The 23,184-nt window shown below is 34.5% G+C and overlaps 3 protein-coding genes across 3 annotated transcripts; 2 read left to right on the top strand and 1 right to left on the bottom strand.

The window, feature by feature from the left end:
* Positions 1 to 16,014: 16,014 nt before the first annotated feature.
* BDBG_00413 (MFS nicotinic acid transporter Tna1) lies at positions 16,015 to 17,883 on the top strand (the record flags this gene model as incomplete). Its single annotated transcript, XM_031719875.1, has 9 exons — positions 16,015 to 16,038; positions 16,129 to 16,244; positions 16,328 to 16,394; positions 16,468 to 16,607; positions 16,671 to 16,935; positions 17,003 to 17,103; positions 17,171 to 17,360; positions 17,449 to 17,562; positions 17,657 to 17,883. Exons 2-9 carry the CDS (start codon positions 16,191 to 16,193, stop codon positions 17,881 to 17,883), a joined length of 1,158 nt encoding a protein of 385 aa, XP_031575785.1. The 5' UTR covers positions 16,015 to 16,038; positions 16,129 to 16,190.
* A 281-nt stretch (positions 17,884 to 18,164) lies between these two features.
* On the bottom strand, positions 18,165 to 21,736 carry BDBG_00412 (uncharacterized protein). The gene is made up of 3 exons (XM_031719874.1): positions 21,207 to 21,736; positions 18,712 to 21,138; positions 18,165 to 18,624 (listed from the first exon to the last, which is right to left on the bottom strand). Exon 2 carries the CDS (start codon positions 20,638 to 20,640, stop codon positions 20,260 to 20,262), a length of 381 nt encoding a protein of 126 aa, XP_031575784.1. The 5' UTR covers positions 20,641 to 21,138; positions 21,207 to 21,736; the 3' UTR covers positions 18,165 to 18,624; positions 18,712 to 20,259.
* Positions 21,737 to 21,861: 125 nt separating this feature from the next.
* Positions 21,862 to 22,905, top strand: BDBG_00411 (uncharacterized protein; the record flags this gene model as incomplete). The annotated part of the gene is made up of 3 exons (XM_031719873.1): positions 21,862 to 22,035; positions 22,277 to 22,447; positions 22,566 to 22,905. The coding sequence occupies 3 exons, from the start codon at positions 21,862 to 21,864 to the stop codon at positions 22,611 to 22,613; spliced, it is 393 nt and encodes a 130-aa protein (XP_031575783.1). The 3' UTR covers positions 22,614 to 22,905.
* Between the last annotated feature and the right edge of the window lie 279 nt (positions 22,906 to 23,184).

The raw sequence follows: 23,184 nt of genomic DNA, 5'->3' as shown, positions 1-23,184 counted from the left end.
TTAAGATGTAAACTGCAGAGATCTTGTTCTGTAGCTCTCTTTACTGTACTTATTTTCTTCTATTTTTTTCTCTATCTATTTAATATGTCTATCTTTAAGACTATGTTCTCTTTTCTTTTATTATAATATTTTCAAATGATTTCAAACTATCAGAAGATGTTAAAATACTGTAATTTATAAACAGTTTTTATATTCTGAGCTGGAATTTTCTGATTTTACATATTTAAAATTGATAAATGTATAATAGTTGACTCTATAGATATAGAAAAAACCCTGAGAATTAAAGATTCTCAGATAGATGTCATAGTCTCTGACTGTATATATTTATAATTGAAGAATAATAATAATAATAATAATAGTAGACTATATCTATGTATAGACTACAGAGATCTCAATAAGATGATAGTTAAGAATTACTATTTATTATTATTAATTAATAAGATAATTGATTAATTATCTGAAGCAAAGATGTTCTCAAAGATTAATATACAGAATGTCTATTATAGAATCAGAATTAGTGAAGATAATATTTAAAAAACAGCTTTTTATATCAAGTACAGTAATTTTAAATATCTTGTTTTATCTTTTAATCTTTATAATACTTCAGCTATCTTTCAGATCTATATAAATAAGACACTGCAAGGCCTTGTTAATGTCTTCTGTATAGTATATCTGAACAACATTCTAATCTTCTCAAAATCAGAGAAAGAATATAATATTCATGTTTAAGAAGTGTTGAGTTACTTGAGACAGTATTAACTTTATATAAACACTGAAAAATACTCATTCTACATATAAGAGATTGATTTCTTAGATTATATTATTAAGATGAATAGCATTTCAATGAATAGAAGCTGAGTCTCTGTCATTGAGAACTGACCAGTACTGTGAATGTACTGTGAGATGTAGATATTTCTAGAATTTGTGAATTTCTACAGATAATTTATCTATGCATATTCACAGATTACTGTTCTTCTTACAGATCTGTTAAAGAGAAGTGTGAAAGACAGAAAAACAGAACTGTTTATTCTCACTCAAGACACTGTGCAGGCATTTGCAGAATTAAAACAAGCTTTCACAGATGTTATGATGCTGAATCACTTTAATTTCAACTTACTCAGTCAGTGTAAGACTGATGTATTCAGAAATGATATCTGTGAAATCTTTTCACAGTTGACATCAGAGATCTTTCAATATTGAAAGAATCAGAGAATAATTATCTCTGAGAAAACAGATAATGAATTATCTGTAAGAGAAGACTTTTTCACAGAGTCTATAAGATACTGTGAATAAAGATCAGTGATCTTCTTCTTCAAGAAGTTATCACTTATACAGAGAAGATATAATACTTATAATCAGAAGATGTTAGTAATTGTCAAATTCTTTAAAATCTGATAACATTATCTTTAGAGTAGTAAGTACTCAGTACAAGTTCTCACTGATTATATAAATCTGTATTACTTCTTGACAACAAAGAGCTTGATAGAATATTAAGTCAGATAAGTGAAGCTGCTTTCAGAGTATGATTTCTATATCTGATACTGTTCAGATCAGCTTAACCCTGCTGATATACTGTCTAGACAGCTCAATTATAATATTATTAATATAGAGAAGAATTCTATAAAAGAATCTCTGCTATCACTGCAGAAGAAGCTGACTGTAGAGAGTTAAGATTCTCTGAAGCTTGAAAATAGTGCTGAAAAGACAGCTGTGTGACTCAGTATAGAAGATGAAAGAAAACTCAGATCTCTGTAGAGAACTGATACTGAAGATTATAAGCTTCTTATATTATATCTTACAATCATTGAATTGATAAAGAATGAAATAATCTACAATCTTTTAATCTGACTACTTTTGAAATTCATTAATAAATTATAGAAGGAGGACATCTCTACTACAGCTTAAATTCAGAAGTTAAAGAAGAAAGAATTCAGTTTGAACTTGAAAGAGACAGGCTCTGAGTGAGACAGTGTCACTAAGAAATCAAGTCACTGATAACTAGAAGAATGTGAACTTCTACTGCTGAATAATTCAGTCTTCATCTCTTATAGTAGAGTGATATATCAGAAGTTATTAAGAATTCATTATAATAATTCTCATATAGAACACTTCAGATTAGAGAAGACTGAGAAGCTTCTAAAATATAAATATATTTAAGACAAGCTCTGAATAGATGTCAAAGAGTATATTAAGACTTATAATATCTGTCAAAGAATAAAGATTCTGTAATATAAGTAATACAGTGAGTTGATATCACTGTCTATTTCAAAGAACTTATAACAGAATCTATTAATGAATTTCATAGTTGATCTGTTAAAGTTAATAAGAGTCAAAGAATATAACTCAATTTTGATCATTATTAATCACTTTATGAAGATAATCAGATATATTTCTACTTATAAAAAGATTAAAGCCTTTGAATTGACTGATCTATTTTTAGATATCATTATTTATAATCACAGTACTCTGAAATCATTGATAACAGATCAAGAATTCCTCTTCATCAGCAAATACTGATCAGCTTTTTATTATTATCTTATGATAAGATGTCTTCTCAGTACTGTATTTCATTTACAGACAGATAATCAGACTGAATATCAGAATCAGATACTAGAACAGTATCTTTAAGCATTCTATTTATATTATTAGAATGATTAACTTAAACATCTTCTAATCACTGAATTCATATATAATAATATAAAGAATATAATCTTAAAGATATCTTCTTTCTATACTTATTATAAATATAATTCTTCATTACTTAGTAATGTTGTGAATGATATTTCAAAGAAGAGAATAGACAGTCAGAATGTTGAACAGATACAGAGAACAGAGTATCTCTCAGTACTAGAAGTAAAAGTGAGATTGAAACTTTTGAATAAAATTTATAAGAAGATGATAAAAAGCATTCACTGCACTCAGAAGTAGTAGATGAAATACTATAATTAAAAACATCTTTCAATGAAGTTCTTAATAGAGAATTAAGTACTACTTTTAGCAAAGAATATCAAGATAATGAGACTGTGTAAGAAGCTCAGTAAGTAATGACTAGAATCTTTCTCAGTAATAAGAGTAGTAAGTAAGCAGATATATGAGTTAAAATTACTCACAGAATTGAAATCAATTCATTCTATTTTTCACATTTTCTATTTAAAGCTCTATAAGTAACATTTCAGAGCAGAGCTATCTCAGCTGAATAATATTAAGATTGAGAGTGATACTGAATATCTTATAAAGAAAATATTAAATAAGTAAATATATTACAGTAAGCTTTAATATCTTATGAAATGAGAAGATTATTCATCATCAGAGAATTCATGAGAACTGCTTAAGTATTTGAAAAATACTGAGAAAGAGATTGTAAGCTATGAGATAACTAGTAGAGACTGCTCTGTTATATATCAGAGATATTGAGCAAGAAATACTACTTAAGACTTCTCATTTTTTCTTAAAGAGTTTTTAGAGATAATCTTACAGTGATGAGCTGATATCTTGTAAGCTCTGTAGCACTCTTCTTCTATTTTCTCTCAAAGGATTTTTTAGAAGTTTAATGAGACTACACAAGTGTAAAATTCCTGAAGCAGTTAATAAGAAAAGAAAGAGATATTTGAAACTAATAAGAATTAATATTATTAATTCATAAGCTGCTGCTATTCTAATAGAGTCACAGTCTGCTGAAAAAGTAAAAAGAAGGAATTTCAGAGTCTACTCATTAACAATCACACTCTTATCAAACTTATTCTTCACTGTTAAAGTCTTCAGCACTGATATCTTTATCTACTGAAAAGTTAGCACTGTGACACTGCAGAGAAGCATGCTGTAGAAGAGTATAAGAGATACTTAAAGTATTAACTTATCAATTTATAAAGCATCTCAGTTATCTACTTCAATTGAAGTGAGATTCTCTTCAATCAGTGATTAATCTTTATGATACTTTCAATAACAGTACTGACTAATCTCTTCTTAGAGTCAGTCATTCTGAGGTGTTTTTTTATCTCAGAGATTCACACTTTTATCTTCTTTTACAGATGAGTAAGAGAGACCTCTTCAGTCTTGACAGAATCTGTCAATACTTAAAGCTCTGAGACTCTTACTCTGTACTGCTTAAACATCTGAGCTTCTTGTCAGAGCTGATACAATGCCTTCTTATAGAGTAGATAATACTTACAAAGAGATAGAAGTTATTGTTACAGATGTAACAAAAACAATAAGAGTGAGAGAAGAGATAGATACATAAAATTCTTCTCTTCTTCAGCTGCTTGATGCAGTGCAGATAAGTAGTGATATCAGTCAGAGACTATATCAGAGCCTTCTCACAGAGAGAAGATAAAGAAACTGTGAGACTCTGTGAACTCAACTTAGCAGTATTCTGAGCAGAACTCAGGCATACTGTGAGAGAGAAACTACAGATTGAGCTTCTCAGAGTTACTGTTTCTGAAATCAAGCTCTTTCCAGATTCCTCTTCAAATAATCACACAGGGTCATATGCTACTATACTGACTGAGAGAGAAGACAGTGTCACAACAGTGATAAGAGAGACAGAGAAAGAATCAGACATAGATGAACTGATTAGCAGAAGAAATGACATCTCACTGTAGAGTACAGTGACTATCATCACAGTTGCAAGAGAAGCAGAAGAAGAAGAAGAAAAAGATGTAACAATGAGAGTAATACTCTCACAGTCTGTCAACACTGCTGTCTCTGCCTTCAACCTGGCTTTCTTAGCAGTCATGAAGACTGCAGCTGCATCATGAAGATGTTTATTACTCACTAGAAAACATCAGAATAAGCTCTTTATTATTCTTCAAGAATGATACTCTCATACACTCACTGTTGCAATTGAGAGAGAAGAAAGAAAAATATTTCATGAGAGAAAGAATCTTTTCAAAAAATCCTGTCACTACTGTTAGCTTTGTCTCTAAAAACACATCACTTTTACAGAGAATTCTATATATAGAATGAAATATGTTGAGAGATCTGCAAGTCACTTATTAACTATGTTTTTCACATTTTAAATTAATATATAAGAAACTCACTTATCATGTGTTTGATTTGAATGAAGATGAAAAAAGAAAGATCTACACAGTCAGCAGAAAAACTCATCTATTTCTTTATATCATATACAGTACATGCACTGTCAAATCAGTTGATAATCATTGCTATATAACAAAGATAATTTCTAATCTGATAATCTTGAGAGCATCAGAACTATGCTCTTAAAGAGAAGAATATTATCATACTCTCAGCTATGTCAAGACTCTATTGCAGTTTCACACAGCTCATTAATCTCATGTAATTCGTGAATAATTTCATTCTGTCTGAACTGGTTTTCAATCACTCTATGACATCATTCAGATATATCATAGAAAGATCTGATTAATGAATATAAGAACCCTGCTTCTATATAAGGTCAGCAGATTTCTCTTTCTTGATAATAAAGTGCTGCTGAGGTATTACTTCAGCTATTCTTGCTTATGAAATGAGAGAAGAGTATTCACTCATTGTCTATATAGAATAGCTAGATGCTGACTTCTTATTAAAGAAGTCAGTGATTTATTTTTTCTCTACTGAAATATATACAAGAGTTACTGCATGCCTTATACAATTTTCTTAGTATACTAAGTATTATATCTGTGATATTCTTGCAATAACTCTGTAGTCTATGAGCTCACTATTCAAGCAAGATAGTCAAGCTCACTTATACAGCTTCTCAAACAACTATCTCTATGTGACACCGCTGACTAGCCACCGCTTCGGTTCTGCCACATTACATCAGCATAGGCCTCTTACACTATAAAAACATTCATTATCTTCTCATTGAAAATGATTATTCATCAAGAGATATCTGAACATGTAACAACATGTAAGAAAGAGAAAACACAGTTAAGCAGACACTGAGTTCTCAGATAGAAGCTTGCTCATCAGTCACTCTGACTCTGTAATAAAGATCTTACAAGAGAATGTCAGTAAAAGACCTGAGAGTTCTGACACTCAGATATATGAGAATACAATTACATTTCTTCAGATTTCACAGATATCATACATCTGACAATTAATATAATCATGTCTAACAATAATATGAAACTCTTGAATATGAGCATAGACATGATGTCACAGTGACTTCAAGCAATGTTGAAATTATAACAGCAACAGATAGCAGACATGCACATAACTTAACAACTTCAATATAAAGAGATTCAATAATTAATTCATGCAATTTCAACATCTACAGAACTGAATATAAAAGCACTGAAAGAATACTTGAATGCTTCTGCATATTTTAATACTTCTGATCTCACTCTCTACTCATTATAAAGAATGAAAATGCTCATAAAACTGAGTATAGATGAAGATATCATCAGTTTATTAATCAATCAAGATTGATATATCAATGAACAATTAAAAGATCATGTGAAACAGAAGTTTCATTCATGAATGAAAGTATATAAACTAGTGTTATAAACATCTGATAACATCATGAAATATCTTAATATTCTGTTTTAAGACACTGTCATGCAACAGAAAGTATTAGATTGATTACAGAGTATCTGACAGAGAAACACTTCTCTTATAATATTCATTCCTGACTTCAACATCAAGATTCTAGAAGTAGATGATCAATCTTGAGAGAATTAAATGAAGATTAGCATGCTCAAGAAGATATTAACTTTCAAACTCTTACAGACTCTTATAAGTATAGATAAAAACCAGACTTATAAAGACTTCTGCACACAGCTCTGAACAATGAATGACTGTCTTATCAAGCTCAAGAATATACAGAACAGTGATAGAAGATGTTACATCTCAGTAACTCATACACCTGTGCTGAGAAATAACAATGATGCAGATATCATGAATTGAGTAGACTTAAATATCTATATATAAGTAAGAGTCTCTGTTATCTAAATAGACTTCTGAGTCTCTGAGATCACTTCTGAAGAAGTCACTGATCAACATCAATGTGAAGTGTATATTAACTGTAATCAATCAGAACACATTGCTTTTAACTGTCAATCAATCTATATATCTTCATACTCAAGAGAAAGATCAGTGTCTTCTCATTCAAAGAATAAATCAGTGTCTGTTCACATTAATCACATTACATTAGAAGAAGATTTGAAAGATAACTATAAAAATGTCTCAGTGAAACAGAGAAAAGATTAGCTTCTGTTCAAATTTATAAACAGAAGCTTGAAGAGATCAGACAATAACAATTTGAAGAGAAGATGATAATGAATGTGATTCTTGTATCTACTATGGTTGATAATATGTATAATATGAAAGTCATGATAGACAGCAGTCTATGTCACTATACAATGATAAAATCTTCAGTTGTAAGATATCATAATCTTCAGCATATCTCTTTATCAAAATCTCAACTTCTCACAGAATTTAATGATTCAAAAGACATTTGTATCTGTTACATAGTGAAGCTGATCATAGATGTGAGAGAATATCAACATGAAGATGTCTATGTATATAAAGTTGATAATCTTGATTATAATCTTATATTAGAACTTGTCTGACTATCTGAACAAGGTATCTTATTAAATGCTTAAAACAGAAGCTTGATATTCTCTAACAATGATAGAATTTATGAAGATGATATTCATAAGACTATTGATCTGACACAGATCTCTGTTAATATCTATGAAATGCTCAGAAAAAGAAGTCACTGAAAGAATCACTGATAGCAGAATTATATATCAATCTATTTCATCAGTCTGACTGATATTAAAAAGGCTCTAGAAAAATTATTCTGTATTATAATAATAGATTCTCATATGAAACTCTCTCAATAATATCATGAATATCTAGATATCTTCTGATAAGATAATATTATAAATATACTTCTCTTATGAGATTCTGAAGTGAATCACAGTATTAAGTTAGAGAAAAAGAATAATAAGAACTCTGAATTATTATAAGACTCTCTCTATAACATGTTCTGAGATGAACTTCTTCTTCTTTGAAAGACACTTAATGATCTGTTGAATAAAGAATTCATATGCATTAGTAACTCTTTCACTGCAGTCTCTATTCTCTTTGTAAAGAAATCAGATGAAGAACTTCAATTCTGTATGAACTACTAAGATCTGAACAGATTGACAAAGAAAGATCAATATCTCTTATCTCTTATTAATGAAACTCTAGCATGAATCAGATGAGCTTAATGATTTATAAAACTAGATATTATCATCACATTTTATAAGATTTATATCACTGAAGAAGATGAATGACTTACAGCATTCTGAACATGTTATAATCTCTTTGAATAAATAGTCACACTTTTTGAACTGACTAACACTCTCAGTACATTTCAGAAGTATATTAACTAAGCACTCTGAGATTTTCTTAATAAGTTTGTATCTGCTTATTTAGATGACATTCTCATCTTTATTAATGAATTCAGAAAAGAATATCAAGAGCATGTGTAAAAGATATTACAATGACTATAAGAAGCAGAACTACTGATAGATATTAATAAGTATGATTTTGAAGTCAAGAGTATTAAGTATCTGAGTTTTATTATAGAAGCTGATAAGAGAATTTGAATGAATTCTGAGAAAGTCTCTATCATTCTTGAATGAGAAGCTCTGTATACTGTGAAAGATGTACAAAGCTTTATCAGATTTACTAACTTTTATCAGTGATTTATATGAAACTTCTCAGATATTACAAGATCACTTACACATCTTATTAAGAAAGACTCAGTATTTCAATGATCAGTGAATGCTGAAGCTGTATTTATACAGATAAAGAAGATGTTCATTAATACTTCTCTGCTGATAATATTTGATTCTGATTATAAGACAGTTATTGAAGCTGATTTCCCTGACTACATAATAGAAGAAGTGATATTATAATATAATGATGAAGATGTTCTATAATTATATGTTTTTATATCTAAGAAACTGAGTTCTGCTGAATATAATTATGAGATCTATGATAAGAAACTTCTCATAATTATACACTGTTTAGAAGAATAAGACTCTGAACTCTGAAGTATCTCTGAATTTAAGATAGTCATAGATTATAAGAATCTTAAATACTTCATAACTATCTATAAACTCACTGAATAATAGATACAATAATCTGAGTTTTTAAGCTACTTTTATTTTACAATACACTACTATTCTGATAGTCAGAACTTGATGACAGATGCTCTCTTATAATAAGAGTAAGATATATTATTTAATGTAACAGATACTCACTGAATGAACTGAGAGCATCAGCTCTTAAACCTGAAGATACTAGTTAATTAAGATAAAACAGTTCATGACACTATATATACTTCTTCAGTTAGAACTGTTATTAATATCTTCACTTTCTCTACACTAAATGAACTGTGATATATAGTAGCTCAGACAGATGAACTTCTTCAGACTCTCACTGAAGCAGTATATCAAGAAGTACTCTGATTTCTCTCAGAACTATGTATAAGAACTAATATCTTAGAATATTCAATCAATGATAATAATATTCTACAATTCTGTGAATGACACTGAGTCTCTCATTTCAAATTCTTACATACTCAGATAATGTAAGAGATACATGATTCATATATAATTAGTCATTCAGACTGTGAATAACTGTATAGAATGATCTTCTGAGAGTTCTACTGATCTGAGATATTAAACAGTATCAGATGCTTCATTTGAAACTGTAATCACTGTTCTTCTATTATCTTATAAAAGAACTGTAGAAAAGATCTATTAAAATCACTTAATATTTCTGATAGAATCTGACAAGATATAGTAATTAACTTCACTGTCAATCTATCTGAGAGTAAGAGTTGTAGAAATATTCTGATCATTGTGAATTGACTGAGTAAAGATATAATATTGAAATCTTGTAATAAGATGAATACTGAACAAGTTACTGAAGCTTTTCTACAGAGCCTGTTCTATCAGATATATGAATTACTGAGATCTATAGTATCAGATCAGAGCTGTTAATTCATAAGTACTCTCTGAACAAGAATCTATCAAGTTCTTAAGATTACACACTGTCTATTAACTGTTTATCACTCTGAGACTGATGATGTGTTAGAATAGATAATTCAGACTATGAAGAATTATCTCTGTAAGTTCTGCAATCACTTATAAGACAATTGACATGATCTTCTTCTACACACAGAGATCACTATCAATGATTGAGATGTCATTTTAACAGATATAAGCCTGTTCTTTCTTATACACAGATATTATATGAAAGTGTTGAATCTTCTAGAGATCATACAGTTTATATTAAATTCTCACAGTTCAATTCAGATCACTGATAATATAGTAATAAAGCTTCAAGATACTCATGATTGAGCTGAGGTCTTTATGACAACTGTGAAACAAGATCAAGAGAATCAAATTAATGTTCATCAAGACTCTGCTGAATAATATAAGATAGAAGATCTGATATAATTGAATCTTAAGAATATACAAATTACATGTTCATCTCATACACTAGATTATCATCATATCAAGTATAAAGTGATAGAAGTTCTAGATAGTTATAACTATCATCTTGATACATTATCAGAGATTCATAATGTATTTTATACAAGCTTGCTTTATCATACTGCTATTAATCTATTCTCTTCTCAACTGACTTCTGACTGACAGTCACCAGGCATTATAGAAGAAGATAATAAGCTTGAGTGAGAGATTGAGAATATTCTCAATGAGAGACTCTGTGATCACAGTCAGTAATATTTTATGAAATGAGTCAGCTATAATCAACTGATCTGAACTTCAAGTTCTGTGTTATCTGAAACAGCAGTTCTTGACTGATGAGAACTGCTTCTGAAAGAAGAGACTAATGTGACAGACTGCATCTGATCAATTATATAGACTATTTCATTACACTTCACAGATTTCAATCACTTCATTCTCAAACACATACACTCTGATTCTCAGTCATTCTCAATCACTAATTCTCAGCTACTATAAATGTGTGTATATTCTTCTGCTCTGAAGCTCCACCGCGTACATCATCACATACATGTATAAATATTCATCTCAATTGCTGATTCTCACACTTTCTCTTTCTTTCCTTCTCTAATGTTTTTATCTTTGTTATATAAGACCTATCAATATTATACTGATCTATTCGGCGTAAGCCTCTTACACATGCAGATGATTTTATTTCATTTAAATCAGTTTTCAATCACTTTATAACATTATTCAGATATATTATAGAAAGATCTGATTAATAAATATAAGAATCTCACTTCTATATAAGATTAGCAGATTACTCTTTCTTGATAATAAGACATTACTGAGATATCACTTCAGTTATTCTCACTCATGAAATGAGAGGAGAATATCTGCTCATTGCCTATATAGAATAGCTAGATGCTGGCTTCTCATTAAAGAAGTCAGTGATTTGTTTTTCTTCTACTGAAATATATACAAGAGTTACTATGTGTTTTATACAATCTTCTTAGTATACTAAGTATCATATCTGTGATATTCTTATAATAACTCTGTAGTCTATAAGCTCACTATTTAAGCAAGATAGTTAAGCTCACTTATACAGCTTCTTAAACAACTATCTCTACATGATACTGCTGACTAGTCATTACTTCGGTTTCATCACATTACACTATATGAAATAGTGACATCAGATGTCACATAGTGAGTGATAGATTATAATTTTCAGAACTTATAGCAATCAATGATTCAACAGTTTAAGTGACTAATAAAATTATTATAAAGATTCAGAGTGTCAGCACTGTATTCATTCTAATAAGTGAAAGATTAATAGAATTCAATTATATATACTACATATCAGAACTATCTGTAAATCTGATCTTCACTGAGCTTATAAAACATCAGAGCTATATTCACTGTAATATACAAGTTAATACTGAGAACTACTTTGAGTTTCTGTTATTAATTAACAGTGATATCTTCTATATTAATCTGTTTCACAATAATATTTACATTCTATTCAACAGCTTACTGACATTTCATGAAGTAATGAATAACTCAATGTATAAAGCAGTGATATATATGACTGTTCTGAAATCAAAGATAATCTCAATAGATTATAATTCAAGTGCTGAGTCTTTGAGATCTTTCAGCTGTGAGAAGATTGAACAGTTAATCAATTCTAAGAATTCAGATACTGATTTCTTTATTATCTCATCTTCATCTCAATTATCTACAGTTCTTTCAAAACAGCTTTTAATAGATGAGTGACATCACTGACTTGATTATATCAGTGAAAACAGTATATTAAAAATGATCAGAGACTCATAATTTAATATTATTATTATCAGTCTGAAGAAATTATTATTCTGTATCACATATGTTAAGATTAAATAGAAACACACTTTCTACAAGAATTTCACATCATATCATGTCACCTGCAAAACCTTGAAGATTTAAGTGAATATATTCAGTGATGATGAGACTCTTGAAACTAAAAATGATATATTATCTTACACTGACAAGAAGCTTACAATGATGATTATAGATAATATCATCTATATAAGATGAACATTTCTATTGAAATATAAGAATGAGATATTGAGATATCTACAGATTTTCAATCAATTTATCAAGAATCTGCTGAGACATGACATTGTAATTATTCACTCAGATTGTGAAGAATTGAATTCAAATACAGTCACAGCATATATACTCAGTGAAGATATAAAATAAGAGTTAACTCTCTCTTATACTTCACAGTAAGATGAAGTATCTGAACAATTGATTAGTTTGATTATTAAGAAGTCTCAATCACTATTAATAGACTCTTTAACTCTGAAAAAGATGTGAGATGAGATAGTTATTACAGTCACAGAGCTGCTTAATCTTATATCAATCTTAACAAAATTATATAGAGACTCTGAAAATACAAAGCTAATTACATTATATAAGACCTGGCTTGAAGCTCTACTCTCTGTATATAGTATTCACTGATAAGATTGTAAAGCATTCTTGAAGATAGTTTTTAAGCTTTTTAATAAGATAACTTTCTGTTTCAAAGAGTTGATTTTTATGAATTATAATAGTTTTATTAATTATAGATTGATAAATCTCTTCAACAGGCATTTATATATATTAAAAGACATTATCTTTCAGAAGAATCTTTATCTTATCAATTCATTGATACTGATAATATACAATCTGAAGATTCTACTTAATACAGTTTATAAAGCAGCTGCAGTGATTTCTTCAGTGATATCAGATCTACTTACTACAGTCTGTCAAGAGACTGTAGTAATTTCTGATTCATTAATTAATAATCTATTCATTGATGAGAAAATTCAATCTGAGTGTTTATTATTTCTTATACTCACTAATAATTAATGAATTGACTATGAAATCTTCATAAGAATATCTATCTTTTTAGTGTAGAATATACTAAACTCTTCAGAACTCACAGTTGAATCTAATAATTCTTCAACATCTATAAGAGATATCACTATAGTGAGAGAATTAACAGTGAAGAAATCTTCAGTAAGAGATAGTCTTGAAGATCTATTTATTAATTTCAAGATTACTACACTTCTGATTCTGAAAAACCTCACATATATCAAAGCTTTTATGAAATGAAAGTATTATTACAAGATCTGTGTTAAAGAGATCAATTATTTAAAATAGATAGAAATCTGATAACTGATTGAGAGAATATTATAAATGAGTGTTCTTTACAGTTAATAAGTATTTAATAAAAAGTTCAATAATATAAGTAATATTATTCACTATAAGATTCACTGAGTTATCTGTAGAAATCTTCAATAGAAAAGAGTTAATTACTTAAGAATCTTTACACTTATTATCTCTATATTCATCTCACAAGCTCTCATGACAATCTCAGTATCTCAGAGATAATATATTCTATAGATTGATATAATAACTGCTTTTTTAAACACTCAACTATCTACTGATGAATAGATATATATAAATCAACTCACAGAATTCTGTGAAGATTATGATAATCTTATATATAAGTTAATACAGAAACTCTACAGTCTTAAGCAAGCAGCACTCTTATGATATAAGAAGCTATGAAAGATACTATTATACTCAGACTTCTGTATCAGTCTCTATAATACTGAACTATTTATTTATAATGAAAGATAGATTTATATAATTATCTATATAAATAATGTCTGTCTCTACAGCTTAAAAATTAAAGATCTGAACTGAGTCAAAGTTAAAATCATCACTAATTATAAGATTAAGAATGTAGAGAATTTTAACTGCTATCTAGAAATAAAGATTAATAGAGATTTAACTTTATTAATATTATCTTAATCTCTCTTTATAAGAAATCTTCTGAAGAAGTTCTTAATAAATAACTATCATTCTACATTCACTTCTATAAAGAAGAATGTTAATTTCATGAATAATAATAAGAAACTGATTATATACACAGCAGAATTTACTCTACAGTTCTATCAATTCAGTATCAGATTTCTACAATATCTGATATTTAATACATGTTCTGATATGAGCTTCATTACAGAATTTCTTGAATAATTCAGCTCTCAGTCTACATTAAAGAACTGAGCTATATACAAGTGTATACTCTGATATCTACAGAGTTCAATCAATGAGAATATAATCTATCACAGAGGTGTCAAAATTGAACCTGTAGTATACACAGATGCTGATTGAGCCAGTAGAGATTCAGAATTTCATTCAATCATCAGTTATATCATCTACATGGCAGATGACCCTGTTGTATGACAGAGCTGCCGGCAAACAGAGATCTTCAAGTCATCAACAGAGACTGAATATATTGCATTCTTTAAGACTGTATATAAGCTTGTCTGTCTCTGAGAGCTTCTAGAAGACACTGAATTCATCTCATTCTATCTCAACAATCTGAATACTGATGATTATCTCATTCTCATTACAGTCAATAATCTGGCTTATATAATTCATACTGATAATAAGCCTGTTATAGAGCTATTCTCTTTCAAAGCAATTTCACACTGCTCAAAGTATATAGAGATTCATTTTCACATTCTTCAGAATCTTATTCATAAGAATAAGATATCTATTCAATATATTTTATCTGCTGAGAACACAGTGAATGAGCTTACTAAATCACTTGAAACATTGAAATATACACATTGAAAGGAGATTATGAAGATGAAGGGATAGAGGGATAAAAAATGATGTATATCATGACTGGTTTTTCATTACTTCACATTTTCCAGTCATTTTTTGTACCTGTACTTGATTTGAAGGCGAATTTTGTATATAGCATTGTGTATAGTTACTCTGGTGAGTGGGGGTGTCAGGTCACATGATCTGGCTTACTAATCCTTCCACCATATAACTTTCCACAGCTAGCAACCTTTCAATCACACAAGCTTTACACCTTCCACAGTTACAACTCCAGCATTTGGATGATTTAAGCCCAGCCCAACTGCTGGGCTGCCAAGGCGCTAAATGAGCTTATCTCCACCATATCAAACCTTAAGTGGCATGGGGCAGAGGAGCAACCAGGCTGGAGGGTGCTTGTGAAGTGGTGAGCTTGTTGTGAGTTGAAGTCGCGAGCCGGAGGGAGATAGCTGTTGCGTGATCACACATTGTACGACCATGTTGGAGTGCGATTCGAGTCAATAAAGCGACGGGCAACAGCAGGGCCTCGGTTGCCACTTGCCCCTGTGAACCCCCCCACCGTATGTTTTGCTCTAGGGAACCCCACGGGGTACTCGAGCTTGACAAAATCTGATCTAGAATCTATGGCGGTTTACCTATATAACGTGGGGTGGCCTGGATGTTCAGCGTTGTCGCCCGCAAAACAGTTTTCAAATTACCTTTTTGCCTGCTTTGAGCAATCCTCCAACATGATTGACGAAAAGAAGTCCCTCTCTGAGGCGGAGGGCGCTGCCGGCCTTCCAGACTTCAGCCATATCGATGAGAAGAAGGTTTTACGGAAAATGGATCTCCGGTTAATTCCAATCATGTCGCTTCTTTATTTACTTGCTTTCCTTGACCGGGGCAATATTGGCAACGCAAAGATCGAGGGATTGGAGGCGGATCTTGGTTTGTCTGGTTCACAGTACAACTGGTGCCGTAAACTTACCCTCCTGCCCCTTTTTTTCTTCATTTGTGTGGATATTGGGCCTTAAAACTAAGCATGATAGCTTCGTACTTTCAGTGACGGTCTTCTTTTTCCCTTATGCGTTCTTTGAGCTTCCGTCAAATCTTGTTTTGAGCAAGATGCGGCCCTCGATTTGGTTTCCATTGATTATGGTCGCGTGGGGGCTTGTAATGGTTCGTAAATGTGACCCCTTAGATGTCCAATTTCTTCTCCACGTTTCTCTGGTGTGAGTATGCGTACTAATCTAAACCGATAGACCCTGATGGGAATTGTTCACAACTATACTGACCTTCTAATCGCTCGCATATTCCTCGGTCTTGCTGGTACGATGAACCCTCTCCCTTCCACTTGGTCTTCTTACTCTCTATCTCCATGCTAAGCCGCCTCGTTTTATAGAAGCTGGTCTTTACCCGGGCGTCGCTTTTTACATTACGAAATGGTATTGTCGACATGAAGCTCAGCTCCGGCAAGCTTTATTCTTCAGCGCGGCTAGCGTAGCTGGCGCGTTCTCTGGCTTGCTAGCTTTCGCAATTGCCGTAAGTTCATGCCCCGCTGTATGCGCATTCCATTAGCCATTTGTTTTATTAACTTTGTCAAAGAAAATGGATGGTATTGCTGGACTAGAAGGCTGGAGGTGGATTTTCATCCTAGAAGGCATTCTCACAGTAGTCGTCGCTGTTTTAGCCTTCTTCGCCATTCACGACTATCCAGAAACCGCCAAATTTTTAACTGAGGAGGAAAGAGACTGGGTTATCCATAGGTTGCGGTATCAGTATTCTGATAACGCCGTGGACAAGGGAAAATTCCAATGGAAATATGTCAAAGATGCCTTGTTGGATTGGCAAGTGTACCTTGCCCTAATCAGTAAGGCTATCGAATTTCCAATACACGCCTCTATTTATCTTCCAATAACTAATTAACCATTAATTAGCCTGGTACGGAATCGTGTGCCCACTGTACGGCATTTCCTTCTTCCTGCCGACAATCATTAAGGACTTGGGTTATACTTCCTCAACGGCGCAGCTTCTGACTGTAAGCTCTTATTGTCACTGAAATTTTGTTCATCGTGTTGAAGAAAGAGCTGATGTTATTCCGTTAGATCCCCATCTACATCGTCGCTGCATTAATCGCTGTTCTATCCGCGTGGCTGTCTGATAGACAGGGTCAACGCTCACGCTTGCTTTTCTTCCACTTGCTATGCGTTGCTGCGGGCTACATAATAGTTATTGCTGCTTCAGGAAGAGGTGTTCCGGGTGTTGTATATTTCGGGACATTTGTGCTCGTATCGGGTGAGCTTTTCTCTATTCGGAACCCCTATCTACCCTGCTTCTAGGGTAATTATGTTTGGCGGGTTGCTAACAATCGATGATACTCCAGGAATATATCCCGCTCTTCCTGGAACTGTAACATGGTTGAGCAACAACTTGGCTGGTGACTATAAACGAGCGTCTGGTATGGCGATACAGATTGGTATTGGAAACTTTGCTGGAGGTACGTAGCGCAGGGAAAGAAACACAGGGGATGAGCAAAGACAAAAAATACAATCCGCACAGATCTGCTAACTTAAGTTGTTTTTCCACTATAGCAATGGCTTCCAACTTCTACCGAGCTCAAGACGCCCCAACATATTATCTTGGCCACGGTGTAGAGCTTGGATTCGCAGTTTTCGGCCTCCTCGCCGTCATTGTCCTCCGAGTTGCCTACCAGAGAATCAACAAGAAGAGGGAAGCGCTAGCGCTCGAGCACAACTATACGCCCGAGGAGCTGAGTAAAATGGGAGATCGGGCGCCAACTTTCAAGTATATGTTATAGAGAGTTTGCGATTTTTCTTATTTCCTCGGTTTTCCTTTTTTTCGTTGCCTCACTTCAACATGCAAGGTCTTGCAGGGTTACGGAATTTACCAAAGTAGTTAATATACACGATATTGGATTTTTGGATAGAGGTGTTTTTGTGACGACTTGAGGCTATTTTGCACGATTGATGATTAGAACAGAGCTTGATGCCATAGAAATAGATAGATTTGGTTTTATTCAATTACTTATTCAAATGATATTCAACGCGGGCTACTCCCTAACTCGTTCCAATCCAGCTTCGTCAATCCTAGAGTATCCATATCCTGTTAATATTGGGCGAAGGCTGTGGAGGATTTAACTCATAATGTAGGCAGGTAGGCCTTTCAATATCACCGCATGACCTAGCTAAACCCTAAAATCAATCCGTATAGGCCTGAGCTGAGAGATAGGACAAAAAATTTAAATTTATCTAGTTTCATGCCAGCGAGGCCTAGGTAAGAGGACAGATCACAAAACGCGAAAAGTCACACGCTGAGAATGAACCCATTTTGGAGTGTTATGATGGCCGGGTAGGACAATAGTGGTATTGCAAAAGTATTCTTCGGCTTTTGTATCTAGCTTTGGTAGCATACTAGGCAGGAAAATATCAATCGCCTCCATACTAGGACTTTTATATAACTTATACATTCATCTGACCCATACAGGCGCGCTTGTCCCGTCTCGACGTTCTCCAACCACATATTCAACTCCTCTGTAGCTCTGTAGTATCTATTAGCCACTATGCCTTTTATTCCACAACAAGAAGAATACATATATATATCTCATCTCTTCAGGCGGAATACGTACCACTGAAAAAAACTGACCCCTTCCCTGAAATTTTATTCCACTTCTTAACAGCAATAGGCCGCATTGCCTAGATTTCTACAACACATCCCTCCACAATCTGCGGATAGTACCTTTTCCAAATAAGCGGAGCAGGTATAAACAACGAGAGTACCATGAGGCCCGATTGCACACCAATATTTGCCTGGTGGCGAGCAGGCCTCGCCGGCGGCCATTGAAACGAAAGCAGCGATGCTTGCGAGGACGAGGAGGCGCATTTTGTAATCGTGCAGTTTGGGTAATCGTTGGGATGGGGGTGACTGAAAAGTTGAAACTGATAGAGGTGATTTTGTGTGGCAGAATTGTGGACGAGAAGTGGATGAAATAGAGAGAGAATTGACTATACAAAGGAGAAATAGGGAGATTTTTATATGATATACTCAGAGGGGGGAAGGGGGCAAGACGGCGAGAAAAAAGAGGTTTGGCACGAAACGATGGAATGGGAGCTTCAACATGCAGCCTGCATACAGCTATAAAATAACAGGTGCGCGGTGAAAACGAACCACTTGGCTCTCAAAGATTGCCCACGGCGCATCTCGATGCGCGAAATTATATGAACCAGTCCAGTTCTTGTGCTCAGGGTGGTCAACCGATTGTTGCAAGCCCAGCCAATATTACCGAAGACTTCCTCCAGACAACACCTTGGCACGCCAGTATGTCTCTTTCGAGTGCACCGCAATGACAAAGGGCTGCAGTATCATTTAAGAAGCCAAGCCATCGATTCATATACAGCAGTGGAACGCAGAAAACACCAAGAAGTCGAACCAACAAATCAACGATGTATTCTGTTTTCGAAGCAGTTGCTGTTACCAGAATCGCCGCACCGGCATTCATATTATCTTCTGGTTGGGAAACTAACACCCACAACGTTTCCCCTTTCCTTTGACTTTCATTTCTTTCGCATGCGTGCATGCCAATTTAACCCACCGCAGGTATAACCATGGAACATGCGACTCCCCGCATCCTATCACATTCTGTAGATCTCCGGGAAAGCAGAGTTACTAGCTGCCCTTCTCAAATCTTCAGAAAATTCCGGTCGAAAAGTTATCTTCGGCTGTTGTTCAGCAGCGTTGCTAGTGTCACTGAAGTTCAACTGCAACGGCATCATATAAGTAAATCTAGGCAATAAAGTTGAGTTCATTGTTCGTATTGTAAGGTATGCTGCAGCACTGTGCAGCGCACCATCATCAGCGTAGAGTGCGCATATACCTCTGCGTATATATGTATATGTATATATATATATATATTTATATATTTGCTGCATGTAGTTGCAAAATGTACGTATGTTAGCACAAGTATTATGAGCCGAAAACTGCTTTCCTAGAATCTAATTAGTGATTATAGCGGTGAACAATTCATAAAACCGGAGCTAGTTCTCAAATAGACTTCTCCATTCATGATCAATTGAGTATGTTATTATGTCTTTGTGGCACTGGATGCTGCTTAAGATATGTGGTTGCATTTCTCTTCTGGACTCAGGCTTAATTGCGATTTCGCCCTACCAAAAACCAACTACAGGTACATGTGCATGTAGTTGGTGAAAGAAGTGAAGGTGCGATTATCGCAATTGTTCATTTTTGACAGGGTCATGGATATTTGATCTTTGTTGTCTAGTCCTTTCCACCAGCCCATCAACCAAGGCTCGTAACTATCCGATAGGGTCGTATACCAGCCATCAGGTAAACCAGCACAGGTCCTATAGTTATGCTTGCGATGGGGAGGGTTGGTAATGGGTACCAAAAGCTTTTCGCTTTCCGCAGTGATGGAGTAGTATGATGATGTGCAGTGGCAGTGCCGCCATCGGTTCACTGAGCCCGACGAAGTTATCCTGAGTGGTTGACTTGCCTGGTCCACACGCATCAACGCCACAAGCACATCCACGAAGCTGCACATTTCGTGGTCATTTTTAGCGGCCTCTCAGTTGGCAATTTGCTGGAGTTCAAGTTGCGGTGTTATTATTTCCTCTCCTTTCCAACCCGCGGAGTTTCGGAGTGCGCTGACTAAGGTCGCAGGGGGCTGGCGAGTAGCGCGTTTCCCCTAGCCGCGCTAAACAGACAACTAGTTTATCTTTTTTCATCCAACAGGCGCAGAGCCGACGATTCGCCCTGGCAGTAATATGGTTGCATTCGGCTTTCACCGTGCTAAAATTTGAAAAAAAGAAGTTGGGTGGGCAACTCATGCACCACAATAGCTGGCAAGAGACAGCGTACCGTTGGACTGACATCATTGCACGTTGCAGGCAAGCTAGCTATGAACACCTCAAACATGGGACGACTCGAGAAGTACGAGCTGCACTACCTGTAGTCATCCATAGTGTTTCCTTGACTATTGCTCCTAGGGAGTGTACGTCATTTTGTGGAGGACGGATATCAATGACGTCCACGAGTCTGCCTATTGAGACGTTAATAGGGTTCAACTCCTGTACGGCCACTAGGCATTGAGAAACGCTTTCACTGCACCTTCTGGATTCCTTCGTCCCGTTCACCTGGTATTCATATCTCGGCTTTGATTCACCGTGATTAAGTTCAACGAGACAGCGCTGTTGTTTCGCGTGCGGGAATATGCAGATGAGAACTATTTCCCACCAACCTCGGCCCCAAGGCCGACTTTCCTTGCAAATTTTAGAGCAAGCACTAACTAGGCTTGGGGGAAAAAAGAAAAGACTTCATCAAATCGCCTCCCCTTGGCCGAACTCACTCCGGTAAACCAGCGGAGCTGCGGGCCCTAGCTGAGCCGACAGGAGGCCCAATGGAAGTTTAGAGAGGCGAGGCGGGAAGTTTCAACCGAATAACTTCGCGCCAAGAAGATGGGACAGCTTCAAGATCTACGGAGCACTTGGACGTTAATTTAAAGGGCTTGAAACCCTAGAATACGAGAAATTATTCGGTGGTAATCACCGCTGGAACATGCATAGATAGGGCATCCAAAACTTGACCTATTAATAGTGTCCTTCGGCAGTTGGGGGAAGAGCTCGGGGCTGACAGTTTTGTCGTGGCAAATTTTAGTGGATGGATAGTGCCTGGCATCCTCATTTCTAGCCCCTGGCAGCTGAATAAACTACATGATTCGCAACGGCAGCACTGCAATGGTCCAAGAAGACTAAACTTTGAAACCATGTTCGTCAATTTAACCTCCAAAACCATTTACCGCGAGGAGACTGGATTTGATGAAAACCTTAAGATTGACATCAATTTTGCAGAGATGGAGCTCATTGCAGTCCTTAAGAAGTCAGAGGTATCATGGATATTCCATGTCAACTATTTTGGCAAGCCATGGGCTTTGAAAGTTGTATGTGCTTTCAGCAAGGGTGCATTTCAACTTTTCTACTTGCTAACAATGCGGACACAGTCTCCACAACAATGAAGATCCTGGATACACCAGCGACGGCCTTCGCGATTTGAATCGCGCTCGCTGTCAAATCAGAGCATATTGCAGCCTGAAGCGGTTAAAAATATGTGATGGTGGCTTTGTATGTACCACAGTTTCTATTGCTATATGATTGCTATAAACGCGACATTAATTTTCCCAGGCAATTCTGATTGAGTACCTTCCAAATCCTCTTCCAATGAACTCCAACACTTATAGCAAGAAGTGTTTTGAGAAGGTCAATATTGGCATTCAACAGATTCATTTGGCTTTGATTCTGCATAATGATCCTTATTCAAAGAATGTTTTGATTGTTCCTGGTGATCCTGAAAGGGTTGTTTGAATAGATTTTGATGTTGCAATTGTTTACTCTAATGAAAACTGCTTGTTTGTTCTCCCAAATAACGCACCCTTCCTTCTGACAATTTCAGAAAGGCTGACAAGCTCCACAGGAAGAGAATCAAAGGGATGGCCTGCCCCCAAATTTCAAAAACTACTAGAACCATGACTTGTTATCCTGCACATAGATCCACCTGAAAAAGGGGTGAAATTATAGGAGCTGCCAGTCATTATTTGCCGCACTCATACATCTCAAGATACCACAGTCCTAGAAGAATAGCCAACTGTTCAGGTTCTTTTTTTCCCATTGCATAGACTGTGCAAGCTGGAGTCGGCCATTTCCATCAAGCTGCTTAATGAGTATCAATTCAGTATCTGTCAAGACAAAATCATACTGAGTGTTATTTTGTTTCATGTAATAGTTGATGTGTGACAAAACCTGGTAAAATTCCCTTTGTTTTGCCTCATTCAATGCTATTTCCCATGACACTTTTAGGTTACTGAGACAGTGGTTTGGCAAAGTACCCAGTAGGCTGCCTGTCAGGAAAAATGCAATGTCTGATCAATGATACCTGCTGCATCTCCTATATTGATTGTCATAGGAGTAAGATGCAGATTTGAGAGCTGAGATGTGAGATGCTGGAAACCCACTCACATGATGCAATTGATTATGAATATATATGTTGAAACGGAAGGCGAACATCGGTTCAGTCTTTATAGCTGATACAGAGC

This window comes from Blastomyces gilchristii (assembly GCF_000003855.2).
Source record: "Blastomyces gilchristii SLH14081 genomic scaffold supercont1.1, whole genome shotgun sequence".
Taxonomy (NCBI): Eukaryota; Fungi; Ascomycota; class Eurotiomycetes; order Onygenales; family Ajellomycetaceae; genus Blastomyces; species Blastomyces gilchristii.
Note: the sequence above shows the minus strand (reverse complement) of the source record. Positions and strands in the feature narration are given on the sequence as shown.

Coding starts and splice junctions, on each gene's coding strand:
- BDBG_00412 (XM_031719874.1), bottom strand. CDS start 20,640: ATGTGCAGCTTCGTGGATGTGCTTGTGGCGTTGATGCGTGTGGACCAG.